At 46.8% G+C, this 15,666-nt stretch overlaps 1 protein-coding gene across 2 annotated transcripts; it reads right to left on the reverse strand.

Moving 5' to 3' along the window:
• Nucleotides 1-2,720: 2,720 nt before the first annotated feature.
• LOC130375296 (uncharacterized) lies at nucleotides 2,721-5,350 on the reverse strand. 2 transcript variants are annotated; one of them, XM_056582109.1, is made up of 3 exons: nucleotides 5,099-5,350; nucleotides 4,842-5,019; nucleotides 2,721-4,761 (listed from the first exon to the last, which is right to left on the reverse strand). In XM_056582109.1, exon 3 carries the CDS (start codon nucleotides 3,789-3,791, stop codon nucleotides 2,721-2,723), a length of 1,071 nt encoding a protein of 356 aa, XP_056438084.1. In that variant the 5' UTR covers nucleotides 3,792-4,761; nucleotides 4,842-5,019; nucleotides 5,099-5,350. The 2 variants fall into 2 exon arrangements, with proteins under 2 accessions (XP_056438084.1, XP_056438083.1); XM_056582108.1 differs by having other exon boundaries at nucleotides 4,842-5,023.
• Between the last annotated feature and the right edge of the window lie 10,316 nt (nucleotides 5,351-15,666).

Consider the following 15,666-nt stretch of genomic DNA (forward strand, 5'->3'; position numbering starts at 1 on the left):
GATGAACCTGAGCCAGCACCTCTTGCTTTAACGTGGCAGGCAGCAGAAGCTGAAACACCGCTTCGGCGCCATCAGGACGGAAGATGCGCCGGAAGAGAACACCCTCCCGCTCAACCAGCCGTTTCCACTGACCTATAATGGTCAGTGCAGGAGGAGACAAGTGCTTCCGCTCCTGATAGTTGGGACTCTGCTGCCGCCCCCAAAATGCTAAAACCTCCTGAAGGACAGGATCAGCTTGTTGAAGTGCCTGGAGGTCAGAAGGTGCATGATGGGGCAAAGCAGCAATAGCAGCTTGATTGGCGGGAGTGGTTTCACGCTGCAGGACCTGCCGCAAGGGCTCAGGGACTGAGGTACCAGGAAACATCACCTCTAGGTTCGTTGGCCCAGGTGGATGCTTCCGAGATAAAGCATCAGCATTTTTATTACTCCTCCCAGAGCGGTACTTTATTTCAAAATCAAAAGCTGCCAATTGTGCTGCCCAACGCTGTTCGGTGGCACCGAGTTTGGCAGAAGACAAGTGACTGAGGGGATTATTGTCGGTGTAAACAATGCATTTATAACCAAGCAAGTACTCCCTGAATTTTTCTGACATAGCCCACTTAAGAGCTAAAAACTCCAATTTCATGGAGCTGTAGTTCGACATATTTCGCTCTGTGGGCCTCAACCCCCTACTAGCATAAGCTATCGGTCTGACCTTCCCATTCTGTTCCTGTGAGAGCACAGCTCCAAGGCCACCATAGCTCGCATCAACCTCCAAGATAAATGGTAAGGAGAAGTCGGCGTAGGCTAGCACAGGTGCAGTGGTAAGTTTGGTCTTCAATGCTTCAAAGTTGCGATGGCACTCATCCGACCAATGCTCCGCCACTATTCGCACCACACCCCTAGACTTCCTACCAGCTAGTTCTGCTACCAGCTTGTGTAGAGGGGCCGCCAACTTGGCAAACCCCTCCACAAAGCGGCGGTAATAGCTGGCGAAGCCAAGGAATGAGCGTAGGTCAGCGATGGTGGTGGGAGGCTGCCAGTTGGCAACTACCTCTTGCTTGCTGGGATCGGTGGATACTCCCTGGTCAGAGACCACATGGCCCAAGTACCGCACCTTCGGCTGGAAGAACGCGCATTTGCTTAGCTTAGCCTTCAGGCCTTGTTCCTGCAACCGCCCAGTACAATCTCCAGCCGCTCCAGGTGTTGTTCCACCGTGGAGGAGAAGACCACGATGTCATCCAGATACAGGAGCAACGATTGACATTGTTGGTCACCGAACATTCGCTGCATCAGCCTCTGGAAAGTGCTGGGGGCGTTGCAAAGCCCAAAGGGCATGCGGTTCCATTCGAATAAGCCGAACGGGGTGCAAAAGGCGGTTTTGGGCCTGTCTGCTTCTGTGACCGGGACTTGGTTATACCCGCTGGCCAAGTCAAGAGTAGAGAACCAGCGGGCACCTGTCAGGGCGTCCAAAGATTCCTCGATGCGTGGAAGGGGAAAAGCATCCTTCCGCGTTTTGTTGTTGAGCTGGCGGTAGTCCACGCACATGCGTAAACTGCCGTCTTTCTTTTTCACAAGCACAATTGGGGCACCATAAGGACTGCTACTCTCTCTGATGATTTGATTTTCAAGCAGTTGGTTAATATGCTCCTTAACCACCTCGTACTCGGACGGCGGGATGCGCCTATAGCGTTGCCTGACAGGCACGTTGTCTAAGAGCGGGATGTCATGGCTGATCAGGTTGGTGCATCCCAGATCTCCCTCATGGGAGGAAAAGACAGAGTCGTACTGCCTAAGAAGGGACTGAACCTTATCCCGATCTTCAGTCGGCAAGGCTGACAAGTCCAAAGCCCCAATCCGATCCAGCACGACTTCAGACGTGGCCTGGGAAGCCACGGTGGCGACGTCTGTTGGCGTCTCGGTGACCCCTGCAGGCAGGCTGACAACCCGGACTTCATCCAAGGTGCCCACCACAGTACGAGGGTACAGCAAAACACTAGTGGAGCCAACATTTACAATCGGGATGTACGCAGTGCCTCGTACTACCCGAACCAATGCATGTGAAGCAAGCAGTCCAGCAGGTAGGCCAGACTCCAAAGGCTCAAACAACACCCTAGTACCTGAGTACTGCTCGGAGCATGTTGCTGTAACTATTGTCATCGTACCACCAGGGATACGGCATGCCTTCCCACCCCGAACCTTGACCTGGCCTGCTGCGTACTGAGGGGCTTGCCTGCTGGCCTGATGACACTTCTGTAGTGCCTGCGTAACTGTCTCTGGTGCATCTGATACAGAGAGCAAATTGAACAAAGCCAGACCATGCTGTCCAAAGAGCACCTGATAACATCGACGAATAATGTTCATCCCCAGAATACCAGGAACCTGTGCAGACACCGCTCCCGGAGGATCTTTCACCACCAAAACCCCACACCGCGGCACTGAAGTGCCACAGAGCTCGACATCTAACTCCAGGTAGCCAACATAGGGGATGTCCAACCCATTGGCTGCTCTAAGCTTCAGCCAATTACAAGCTTGGAGCCTCTCATGCCCCCAAGGCCGGAAGTGTTGCAGGAAAAAGCTTTCTGTAACTGTAGACACCATGGAACCGGTATCTACCAAGCAAAGAACCTGAGCTCCACCCATGTTCACGGCAACATGCGGGCAAGACGACATCAGCTCAAGAACTTCCTCCGAGCCAGTGGCTACCCCCCCCGAACGGTGGCTCTGCAGTTCGGCGGGTGCTAGTTTTCCGGCTCCTGGGCCTGATGAAAATGCCTGTTAGACTGTTGGCGATCAGGCAAAGAAGACTGTGTGCGAGCAGAAACCCGAACGCCATCACACTCGCTTGCGTAGTGACCTGACTGTTGGCAGCGCCGGCATATAACAGGGCCACGACGAGGTGGAGGGTGGCGCAGATGAGAGGGCTGCAATGTGGCGATGCTCTGGGTAAGTTGGTTCAGCTGTTCTTGCTGCAACCTTAACATCTCTCTCATCTCCACCATTTCCTGTCCCTGAGGTGGAGTGGTTGCTCCCCGGGAGCCACTCTGTACCCCGTACTGGAGACCAAAAGCTGAAGGAACGGAATGACTCCGACCCCTCCCGCCCCCAGGTAACCCCTCCCGTTCCCACCGAATCGCCTCACCCCGGACATCAAGCAAAGTAGCAGTAGCCTGCCTCCTGACCAACTGCTTCAGCTCGCGACGCAAGGCACCGTCCAAAACATGCTCGACAAATTGGTCGCGCAGCAGAACGTCTGCATTCGTCATACCACCAGGTGCACTTCTCTTCACCGACTCCATCAAGCTCAACAACGCGAGGGAGAACTCGTGCAGTGTCTCCCCTTCTTGTTGCCGTCGGGAGAAGAACTCCTCCTGTAAGGCTACATAAGACTTTGAGCACCCATACAGTTCCTGTAACACAGAGATGATTTTAGCTGAGTCTTCCTTCTCCACAACAGACCGATATTTGATCTCCTCTCGAGCCTCACCCTCAAGATGATCAAACAAGAAAAAGGCTTGCTCAGATGTGGATAAGTGACGCGCCCGCATGCAGGCTTGAGCCTCCTCAAGCCACTCAGTCAACCCCATACCTGATTTTCCCCTGAACATAGGACACTTTCTATCCCTTGGCACAAAAACCAGCCTCTCTGCTATGGGGTTCCTAGTAGTAACAGGGGCCACAGGTGGCACAGAAGAAGTGGAGGATTCGGAACTAGGACCGGGCACGGCCACAGCCTGCTCCTGCCGCAACCTCTCATTGTCCACCTTTAACTGCGCCACCAGCTCCCTCAATTCCTGCAGCTCTACATCCATAACTGACACTACAGTCAGACTAGGACACAACAACCCCACAACTGGATTCTCACCGGGACTCTGCGGACCACGAAAGGCCAAGCTGCCGTTTTGCCTCTGAACACAATTCAAAACATCTACATCAAATATGTACCCTGGGGACTATTAAAATAAACAAAAAAAATGATATAAAGAAACTGGACCACACGTCTCTGCTTTCCAAAAGTAATTATCCTGCCGACAACGCCAAATGTGGCATTCGGGGGTCGGGGAAACAATAAAATGAAGCTCAGTTAAAGAACTAGTGACAAGTTGCCAACAACGCCACCCCAGGAATTTCACCTGGAGAGTTAGATTAACCTAAGTTAAAGCACACAAGTTCGTTCACTAATGAAAGCTTGAGACTGGGTCCAGCATACAAATTCAATTCCTTTTAATTAATATATATAATCTTTAAGCATGACTTCTCAATAAAATATGTTCACACAAACACACTAAAGCGAACACACACACACACACAAAATACACAAAAAGGGAAGAGCAAATAACTAAATGGGTTTTAAATCAAAAGTAAAGGAGATTTATCCAAACTGATAAATCCAAATGAATAAGTAAAGCAATTAAACCAAACCAAAATAACTAAGAAAACGAATTAAACCAAAACAACCATGCAAAGCAACCCACAAAACACAAATAATATCATGGATAAGTAAAGCAATTAAGCCAAAACAAACATGCAAAGCAACCCACAAAACACAAATAATATCATCAATAAGATCAGTTGGAAGTCTGTTAAATGAATGGATCAAAATAATGAGACTTAGGGTGAGGCAGCAATCACCATACTCGGGGCAGGTACAGCACAGTAGGAGATGCAGAGTAGGATCGATGTGTTGGCTATATAATCAGTGGACAAAACGGCAGCCGGCCAACAGCAGCGTGAAGAGGGGGGGGGACGTACTGGCAGAAACCGCCCACACACACGTCAACCCTGCCATAGAAAAATACATTTGTTCTAGAGGCTGAACAACAACTGTAATAACTTGGGTTAGCGTCATCTTATCCACATACCGTCAGGAGTTGAATGAACATCAAAGGGGAGGAAGGGGACCACCTGTAGCGAGCAACACCATTACAAGTGCAACTCGATCTACAGCCGATCGCTCCCCGCTGCAACAGGTAGAGGAGGAAACACTCGCACGCCCTACAACTGGGGTCGATACGGGAGAGGGAAGACCCGGCCAATAAACTGCCTGAGGGATGGAAGCCAATATTGAGGACTTGTGCAAAGTTTAGAAGGTACACAGATGCACACAACCACTACATACCAAACAACGGCGAGCTGCACGATCCAACTAAAAGGCGATCAGGTGAGGCGATCAGGTTTCGGTGACAACAGGGGGCGGGGCAGCCAGGAGCTCCCAGGCAAGAGTGCTCCCAGTGCACAACCACCCACCTTTATAGGCAGCGCACCCAACAGTGATAGGCCGGTACTGCAGCACTAATTAAAGGCCCAACCTGCTACACTGGTGTCACATACCATTGTTGGGAACGGCAGTTACCGTTCCACCTGAACGGCAGTTACCGTTCCAGAACGGCAGTTACCGTTCCAGAACGGCAGTTACCGTTCCAGAACGGCATATGCCATGGTATGTCAGTGGTCGCGACGGCAGTTACCGTTTCAGAACGGTAGTTACCGTTTCAGAACGGCAGTTACCGTTTCAGAACGGCATATGCCATGGTATGTCAGTGGTCGCGGTGGCACATGCCACAGGCCAATAAACGATCTCGGCCCTACTGGAGAGGTTAAGACAACCATCAGCTTGGCAAAGGATGGAATTCCAGTTAAGTCCTGCACCATGTCATCATTGTCCTTGAAGGTTTCCTGGCTGAAGGATAACTTGCTAACCTTTTCCCTGAGCTGATAAACTTCTGACCTCAGTGCAGTACACTTCTGTCAGTTTCCTCACAGTTTCTTGGCAGGCTTCATTGGAGCATGGTACACTGCTCTCAGCATCGACTGTGGAGTTACAGTAGTTGTGATCAGCTGTCTGACCTCTACCCTCCTGAGCTGAGCTGTCATCACAGGGTGCCACAGGTCCAACATCATGCGTCCTTCTCTTTCTTTTGACAGCTTGGATTTGCTCAAATTTGCTGTAGCTATTTATTTTTCTTTTGCGTTGCTCAGGTGTGAGATAATCAAACAAACTTGGCACATGGTCGGGGTGCAATGGATTCTCACTCTTCTGACCTACAGTGGTAGAATGAGATATAGTGACACATTAGATAGATACATAGATAGATAAATGTATAAATAAGCAGTATAATTGTAGAGCAAAGTAGAAATATAAGGTGAAAGTGAACAGATAAAACATATAAGGTGCTTTGAGACTTTATTATTATTATTATTATGACAAGAGTTTTAGCTGTTATTGTACAGTTTGATGGCATGTGGCAGGAAAGATTTCCTGTATCTGTCCCTTAGACAGATTAATGAACCGTGTGTGAGACTAACAGGTGGGCTACACTGGGTAAGTGAACATTCGCAATGCGCAAAAAATAGTTTTAGAAAACTAGTTTCATCACATCTGATCATAGCAGAAGGTAATTGTTACATCAGACGCAACGCGAACGTAACATTTCAGTTACGTGCGTCGTGTAGCCTTGTTACATCTCAACCAGAAATAAGTAATGTTACTCGACCAAAAATCGAATAATGCAATATAGATGAGCAGAGATAAAATAATTGTGACTGATCTTATTTTGTGAATCACTGTCATCATCAACATTGTTGTGAGGCATGTCATTGTATCATCTTAGGTTTGATAGCTAATGTCAGTTAAGGAGTTAACTTACCCGAAATAAAGTGTTCATTGCACAGCCTGGGTGTTCTGTCGGAGTCCAGTGATCCCACTTATGTCTCCTTTCTGTGTTTTTGGGAATGTTATAAAACGTATGTCCCGTTTTTTTTGACCTGCTGTTATCACAGCCCACGGCACAGCAGATAGAAGGCATTTTTACCGTTTACTTTCGGTCACTGGGCGGTCCTAAAGATGGCGCCGGCTTTACGCTGTGACGTCACATGATACCCATGTATACAAAGAATTTGCTCGGAACTGAGAGCGTGTCCACGATGTGTCATGTGAACTATGTGAGGGCTGAGAATATTGTTTAGATAAATTATAGATGATGCAGAGAAACGGAAACGCTCAAACAGGTACTCATCAGGGAATGATAAAACATCCAATCGGGGTCTAATAACCCTCTCCCGACGGAGATTTCTGCGGAGTACCTGCGCCAACAACTGGCTCTTCAATAAAAGGACACGCCATGTCTGCCACTGCCTTCCGTCTGCAGGCTTTAACTTAAGAGCAGGAGAAACTGACGACGCTGAAGTTGGCATCCGATTCGCAGCATCCGATTCAGCAGCTGGTCCACTTTAAATCGGTCCTGATTGAAAACCACTACACCTAGACTCTTCAAATCTAGACTAAATTATCACAGTGAGGCTATACATTATGTAAAACATAGTTTCAGATTTGTGAAACCTTTACCCTATTTGTGAAAATGCAATAAAGGCACATTTTAATGCTTTTTAGGGGTCCAGACCGCATTAGAACTGATCCTGATTAAAAACCACTACACCTAGACTCTTCAAATCTGGACTAAATTATCACAGTGAGGCTATACATTATGTAAAACATAGTTTCAGATTTGTGAAACCTTTAACCTATTTGTGAAAATGCAATGCGGTCTGGACCCCTAAAAAACATTCAAATAAGCCTGTATGGCATTTTCACAAATAGGGTAAAGGTTTCACAAATATGAAACTATGTTTTACATAATGTATAGCCTCACTGTGATAATGTAGTCCAGATTTGAAGAGTCTAGGTGTAGTGGTTTTCAATCAGGACCGATTTGAAGATTCTAAGTGGTTTTCAAGCCGAATCGGATGCTGCGAATCGGATGCCAACTTCAGCGTCGTGAGAAACTGAGGGTTAGTTGAAGAAAACCTGCCAGCGAGCAGGTTAGTTTCACAGAGTATGTTGCCAGGGTAACTGACTCAGAGTTAAGCTGAACTGGCTTTGTGAAACCGAAAAACCAGTTTCCCTCATCTCGGGTTTAACTAACTCTGAGTTTTCACTAAAATTGTGTGTGTGTGTGTGTGTGTGTGTGTGTGTGTGTGTGTGTGTGTGTGTGTGTGTGTGTGTGTGTGTGTGTTTCTATTCTATTCTCGCTCGTTCGTAATTCTTATATCAATAGCCTACTTTCCAATAATATAATAATAGGCTATAGGAAAATTGAGAAACGGCAATCTCATACAATCTTATTCAAGCCACTGATAGTTCATATAAACTATCAGTGGCTTGAAAAAGATTGCATGAGATTGCCGTTTCTCAATTTTCCTATATATAGCCTTAAATCCCCCTCGGGGAATGTGCCCCGAACGGGCCGACAGACTGCGGTGGAAAAAAGCACTCGCAGACCTTGCTTGCACTCGCGGCCACAATTTCATGGTGATATTTTTATACAACCGCTGATAGGACATTTTGATTGGGTACAGCTGGCTTTCCGTGTGAATACGCATAACTTTTCATTTAGCCTATATTCATTCAAAATATTAACATACTATTTTTAAACTAAAGAGGCTGGTGTTTTGTTTTACATAATTTGTTTATATTGTTCAGTAGTTATATGCCTACATGAGGCCGTAGTACAGTTAACAGACGAGCTGAGCTGGTGACGTCATCGAGTCCGCTGCTGTTCCAATTGCAGGTACTCTCGTCCTCGGAAGTGTTTACTTGAAGTCCGGACTTGCCAAGTACGAACTTCGAAGTCTGCGAGTCCGTAGTTCGCGTACTTGGAATTGAGAAACGGCTAGACTCTGCTATCGAGTCGCACTACGGTAGCAAAATCTGACAAGGGAGCAGAAATTGGCAGAACACCGGTCTGAATTTTGGGCCGCGAGGGCCGGTGTTCAATTATTATTTTTATTTATTTTGTGCCGGTGTTCAGTCATGGCACTGAGTGGGTATCACGTGTATGCTGTTATGTTACCGCTGTCGCTGGGCCGTCTCCACTTGGAGCGCTTTTCTTTTGTCATCGGTCTGTTTGATTATGTCAATGAAACTGGGACGCGGACGCAGGTTAAGGCCACGCCCACCAACAAGAAACAGACGCAGACGCAGCCTGACGTAACGTCCGTGCACACCGCACACTTTCATTGGTGTTTTTAGCCTAGCTCCAACCCCAGAAGTGCAAGAAAAATAATAATGCAAAATGGAAAATAAAAAGAGCAAGGGTGGCGCAGAAAAAGCGAGGGTTTACGCCTCGTTTACACATACGTATGTTTTTCGTATCCGTGCTTCCGTAAATTTACGAAAGGAGTCGCTAGTGTTTTACGTACGGTCATGAATTTATTTACGGACAAAAGATGGGGGAGCGTATGATAATGGCCGTTTTTAGGAGACCGGTACTTTGGAACATGAGGATCGACATATACAGAGATAAAAACAAAACCAACCAGGCTTGGAAAGAGATCGGTGAGGAGTTTGGCCTGCCAGGTACTTTCATACGGTATCTCCGTAAAACGACGGCGAAAGTTAAATTTTTTGAACGTATATTACGGACACACCGGACAGAAATTTTAAAGAGGGGAGGAGTCTTGGAGGAAAAACTGACATTACGGAGAATCACATAGGAATGAATGGACTTTCGGTCGGAGACGGTTGGATCGCATACGAGAATGTACGTATGTGGAATTAATTAGCCTATCAAGTCAATGAATTGCGTGGCGTTTTAACATATAGCCTGTTTAACCTAACGTTACATAATCTAAATAATATTATGATGCGACGCCACATAACTGGCCATAAACTTTGTCTTGTAGCCCCTCAGAAACAAGATGCATCACTGTAGACAGAGTATTGTGTAGACCTAGCCTGGTCCTACCAGACTTACTTCATTTCATTTCAGGCCCGGTTCCAGAACAGAATGCCTTGGGGTGCATCTGAGATTACAGGGGGTGCACCAGTACTATACTAAAACCAGCTACCCAGCTTTCAGTTCAGACTTCGCTTTTTTACACACAGGCCTATCTGCCATAGACAAGCACTTCTGCGTAGTTCTACTGACATGTTGGGCCAACAAACATTTACTGTGCTTAAAAGATGGTATCATATCATGTCTTGTGATGTGGAGAACATTTCAGCTGCAACATTAGCTTATTGATATCTTAGATAGCTTTGGATATGAGATAGGTTTTTGATATGTGTGATGTGTGAGGTGTAAAAAAGAACAGAATTCTACACCCAAAAAAAACATGTGACTGCAATTCAAAAATAACATTTATCTTTTATAAATTGTGGCAGGATATTTGACGTAACAAATAATTGTACATTGCCACTCAAAAATAAAACAGATTTTAGCTGAACAAGGAAAGAACACTTTCAAACTTTGAACAAAAAGTAATCAGTAATACCTCTTAAAGTTAACACGATTGTAAATAAATACAATAAAAACAAATATGGCAAATATGGGTTCTTATGAACATGATACATTTAATAAATTAATAAAAGAAGCTGTTGCTGACATAGCTTTGTGAGAACAAATAATTTTACAATGTCATTCAAATTGTAACTTGTGCAGCCTACCAGTATGTAGACAACAGGCTGTCAGCAGCCATTTTCTCAAACTGTCCCAACTGTCCCTGTCCAGTATTCATGGACAACAAGCTGGAGAGTGGAGACTGTAGGTTCCAAGACAGTGGCACACTTGATCCACCAGAGGGCACAGGATCCTTGTTGGACAGTCAAAAGTCAAAGGTTAAACTATGTACATAACAAATTGTACATTATTATATTTTCAATAAAACGAGGTATTCCCCCCTCAGTAGAATAAAATGACTAACATTACCCAACAACTATAGCAGTGTACATAATCATGTTAAAATAAACATAATACTTATTGAGAGTTCTTCAAGGAAAGGGTTCAAATCCGGGATAGCTTTTAACAGACTTTATTCGTTATAAAGTCGGCATGTTTCGGTATGGTAACTATGACTATTTAGCAAAAGGAGAGGAAGCGTGCTGAACACGTGTGAGAGATATAACTTTAGCTACTTCGAGCCACGGGCAAAGGCCCATGACCCTCCGCGGGTGTGGGTGAAAATCTCTGGGGCTGTCTCCTTCGAATCCCCTGCTCGAGCACGTCAAGTGGGCGTGTCCTATGTAGTGGGCGTGGCCGGGGTGACGTAATGGCTTCGGCTTCTTCACCTAACTAAAGGTGATGCCTTCTGTGGTGGAGCAGCCTTCAATAAGGTCTTGCTCCCCTTGTGGCTATGTATAGTGTTTGCGGCTTATATGTTTGGTCCTGCTTCATAGGGTCTGTGTGGGTAGATTAGGTTCTTAAAATACGTAACATACTTGATACAATAAAATCTGAAATGTGATTACAAAAAATATTGCTTACCCTCAGAAGAGCTGCAGCCTCCTTGAAGCTGTGCTGTATCTTCTAAGCAGCGTCTCTTTCCACTCTCCAGGTAACTTTTTTGTGAGGTCCTTCTCCACAGCAATCTGGTGAGACAGGGTTTTCTTTTGTGGAGCATGCTCCTTCTGTGTTCACTGAACACATTTTTTAGAGTTGAAAATTAATTTTTGCATGTTGCAGTTGATGCACCGAAGGTAAGGCTCAGCTTGAGTGTTTTTAGCACAGTAGGCATGGCTCTCCGTGTGCTCCGTGGGGGAGAGGCTTGCGTGCTTCTATGATCCTGAGAGCTATGCTGGAGGGAGCCAACGGCTCCTGGCAGGTTAAATTATACCAGAATGGTCTTAGGTGAGGAGTGAGACAAAAAGCAGCACCTGGTCCTCCAGGTTGGGGGTTGGGCGTGGCACTAACAACGCCACTGTGTAAAAAAAAAAATATTGTTACAGAAACTAAAATGAGAAATCCTATTGACATCAGGCCCATTGTAGACCCCAGCCACCCAAACTCTTTGAGTAGCAGTATGACCACTTCTGATGAAAGCCGAAAGGAAGTCAGGAGTGCGAAAGAGGGCCTACTAGGGCCTAAAACCAAGATCCGCATTGGAGCATGGAACGTCCGAACCATGATTTAGACAACCAAGACAGCACAAGTCCTCAGTGAGATGAAAAGGTACCGCCTGGATATCCTGGGGATAAGTGAGAGTCACTGGACCGGCTCCAGTCGTCAAGTCCTGCATGATGGGTCTGTCATCCTCCATTCTGGCCACGAGAACACCCACACACATGGTGTAGCCATCTTAATCTCCAAGGAGAAGGCCAAAACCTTGCTGGAGTGGGAACCAGTAAGTGAAAGGCTGATCAGAGTACGCCTCAACTCAAAGTACTGTAAACTCACCATCTTACAGTGCTATGCACCAACCAACGAGGCTGAGGAGGAGGTCAAAGAAGACTGGAATGAACAACTGCAAATGGCGGTATCAAAGGTACCCCAACACCATGTTCTTCTCCTAACTAGTGACATGAATGCCAAAGTGGGAACTGACAATTCCAACAACGAGAGGGCAATGGGAAGGCATGGATGTGGCGAAAGGAACAACAATGGTGAACGCCTTGTTGATTTCTGCATGAACAACAACCTGGTCATCGGTGGCAGGCCCGGCGTCATGGGCGGGCCTTAGGGGGCCTGGCCCGCCCTCTGAGTCAGTCAGTCTGAGTCAGTCAGTCTCCCGCCAACCAAAAAAAAAAAAAAAAGATCGGAGATCGCAATATTTCAGATTTGTACTAGTTTGAAAGAAATATGGACAAACAGCGTTTTTTTAATCAAGGACCACGGAGGGTCATAGACAGTGAAATTCATGGTGAAAGCCAGGAGTGTTCTGAGGAGTCACGGTCACCTGAGGTTGACCACTCTGCTCAAGCCGAAGCTAACCGGGCTACAGACATTAGCACTAGGCACCAAGGGCCAGCTAACCCTACACAACCGAGGTCATTACAGGCGTCCGAGCCGGGGGATCTGGGCCTTCTATGTTCACTAAATACACAGCATCGGGCAAGGAGTGTTGTTGAGTGTGTTGTTTCTGCTGGGTGTGTTATTTCAATACAAACTAAAATGTAAATGAAAATGTCTGGTTGAGGAGCCTGTTCTGCGTAACTCTGCACAAATATTTTTTGCCATAGGCAAAATTAATGAATTTATTTTCATATTTGCTTAAATCAAAGGCTAGCCTGTTGTTGGCTTGTTTTTTGTCTATTCTGTATGAGTGCTTCATCTGCTGTTGGATGAGCCCAGTGAAATATTCCTGCAATATGATCAAGCAGAGAACCTCTACGTGGTGATCCTAGTAACGACTCATAGTCGGCTAATCTCAGCAACTCAATTTCCAGAAGGAAACTATACACACTAGAAGCTATGACCAGCAGCAATATCAGTATCCTACAGCTGAATGCTGAGGGACTAACAAGAACGAAAAGAGACCTTATCCGCCATCTTGCAGATAAACACAACATCAGCGTTATCCTACTACAAGAAACTCATGCTGTGGCAGAAGAGAACCTTAAAATCGAAGGCTACAATACCTTAGCCTTTGTACCAAGCAAACGCCATGGACTAGCAACCTATGCACGCGAGGGCACCCATGTAACATCTATCCAAAGATCACCAGAGGACAACCACACAGAATGGATCTGTTTCACTATCGGAGATGTATCTGTAGTCAATATATACAAGCCTCCGCCTGAAATAGTATCCATCCATCACCTCCCTTCGGTTACCTCCACAACTATCGCCTGCGGCGATTTCAACAGCAGAAACACCCTATGGGGCTACCCGGATTGCAATGCAAATGGAGAGACAGTCTCGCAATGGGCTGAAGCATCTGACCTCTACCTGCTGTATGACGCCAATGACGACAAGTCTTTCTTCTCTGGCCGACATAAGACCTGGACTAACCCCGATCTATGCTTTGTCTCAAACTCACTAGCGAGTTCATGCAAAAGATCAGTACTAGACAAATTCCCTCGATCTGGACACTGCCCAATCATAATCAGTACTGAAGTAGGCATGAAGATCAACAGCCTTGGGAAAAAGAGATGGAACTTCCGCAAAACCAATTGGAGCAAATTTACTACCCTAGTCGATTCGCTATCCTCCGAGCTCCCAGACCCCTCGCGGCCAGCATCTGAGACCTACAAGGCCTTTACATCAACGCTCAACTCAGCCGCTAAGACCTCCATTCCCCGGGGCAGACGTAACAGCTATATCCCCTGCTGGGACAGTGAGTGTGAGGCAGCCTTCCAAGCCTATAACGCCACTAGTGTCGAGGAGAAACCATCAAAAAGCGACCACCTCATGCAGATTCTTGGAGAAAAGAGGCAAGCACGCTGGGAGGAAACCGTCACATCAATCGACTTTACCCACTCAAGCCGGAAGGCATGGAGTCCGATCAACCACCTCTCAGGGCAAAGCAGCAAACCCAAGCCATGTCTCGTAACTGCAAACTCTATCGCAACAGTGCTTGTGGAAAATGGGAAATGGGGAGACAAGAGTGCCGATGCCAAGCGCCACACCTACGAGGTTAATAGGGGAATAAGAGAAGCCACTGCATCACAACCTGCCTCATCTGACCTCTCTGGACCAGTTACCATAGAACAACTTATGGACGCTATCATGTGCCTGAAAAACGGCAAAGCTCCTGGGATAGACTTGGTCCACACAGAATTCCTCAAGCACTTGGGGTTCCATGCTCTTAACTGGCTACGCCTGTTCCTCTCAAACTGCCTGTCAACCCTTACCATCCCTGCTATCTGGAGAAAGGCCCATGTGGCTGCTATCCTCAAACCCAAGAAATCTGCTGAAGATCCAAAGAGCTACAGGCCAATCTCATTGCTCTGTATACCATTCAAGTTGATGGAGAGAATAATCCTGGTGCGTATTAATGACATCGTGGAGGCAAACCTCCCACAAGCCCAGGCAGGATTCCGCAAAGGAAGATCAACTACAGATCAAATAGTCAGATTAGTCAACGACATAGAAGGAGCGTTTCAGAAGAAAGCAAAGGTTGGAGTTGCCTACATCGACCTCACAGCTGCCTTTGACACCGTGTGGCACCGTGGTCTTTATTTTAAGCTACTACAAATGATCCCTGATGTGAAGCTTGTGAAGTTTATTATGCTTATGCTCCAGAACCGATCATTCTATGTTGAGACCTCAAGCGGTGAGCGAAGTAGAAATCGCCAGCTCCGAAATGGCTTACCACAGGGATCTGTGCTTGCCCCCATTCTCTTTAACATCTACACTGCGGACTATCCCGCCACCTCTTCACTAAAGTACCTCTATGCGGACGACAGCGCAATTGCAGCCCAAGCCAAAACATACGAGGAGATCCAGAGCATCCTAGAGGCTGACATCTCTACTCTCTGCAACTACTTCTAAGTGAGAATGGAGGGCAAGAAGTTAAGATTCGACTCTGCACCTGTCTACCTGGGTGTCACCCTTGATCGCAGCTTAACCTTTGGGCCTCACCTGAAGAACGCTACAAACAAAACATCCAAGCGCGTCAACCTAATAAGGAAACTCTGCGGCCTAGACTGGGGAGCCAGTTTTAAAACACTGCGCACATCAGTCCTCGCACTTGTGTATTCCACTGCTGAGTATGCCGCAGCGGCCTGGTCTCACAGTGTCCACACCAAATCAGTCGATTTTGTCCTCAACGAAGCTATGCGCATCATCTCAGGCACCATGAAACCAACTCCAAGAGAGATTCTACCTATACTATCCGGAGTCCATCCACCAAAAGTAAGGCGCGACTTCCAGATCCTCAAGCTTGCGGAGAAGGCACTCCAGCCTGGCGGAAATAACATCATCCCAGCACCGCAGAACACACCCCAAAGGATCACGAGGCAACACTTCGCCA

The sequence above is a fragment of the Gadus chalcogrammus genome, chromosome 22 (assembly GCF_026213295.1).
Source record: "Gadus chalcogrammus isolate NIFS_2021 chromosome 22, NIFS_Gcha_1.0, whole genome shotgun sequence".
Classification (NCBI taxonomy): domain Eukaryota; kingdom Metazoa; phylum Chordata; class Actinopteri; order Gadiformes; family Gadidae; genus Gadus; species Gadus chalcogrammus.

What these genes read in the sequence shown, in the direction of transcription:
- LOC130375296 (XM_056582109.1), bottom strand. Translation starts at nt 3,791, where the DNA reads ATGGATGTAGAGCTGCAGGAATTGAGGGAGCTGGTGGCGCAGTTAAAG.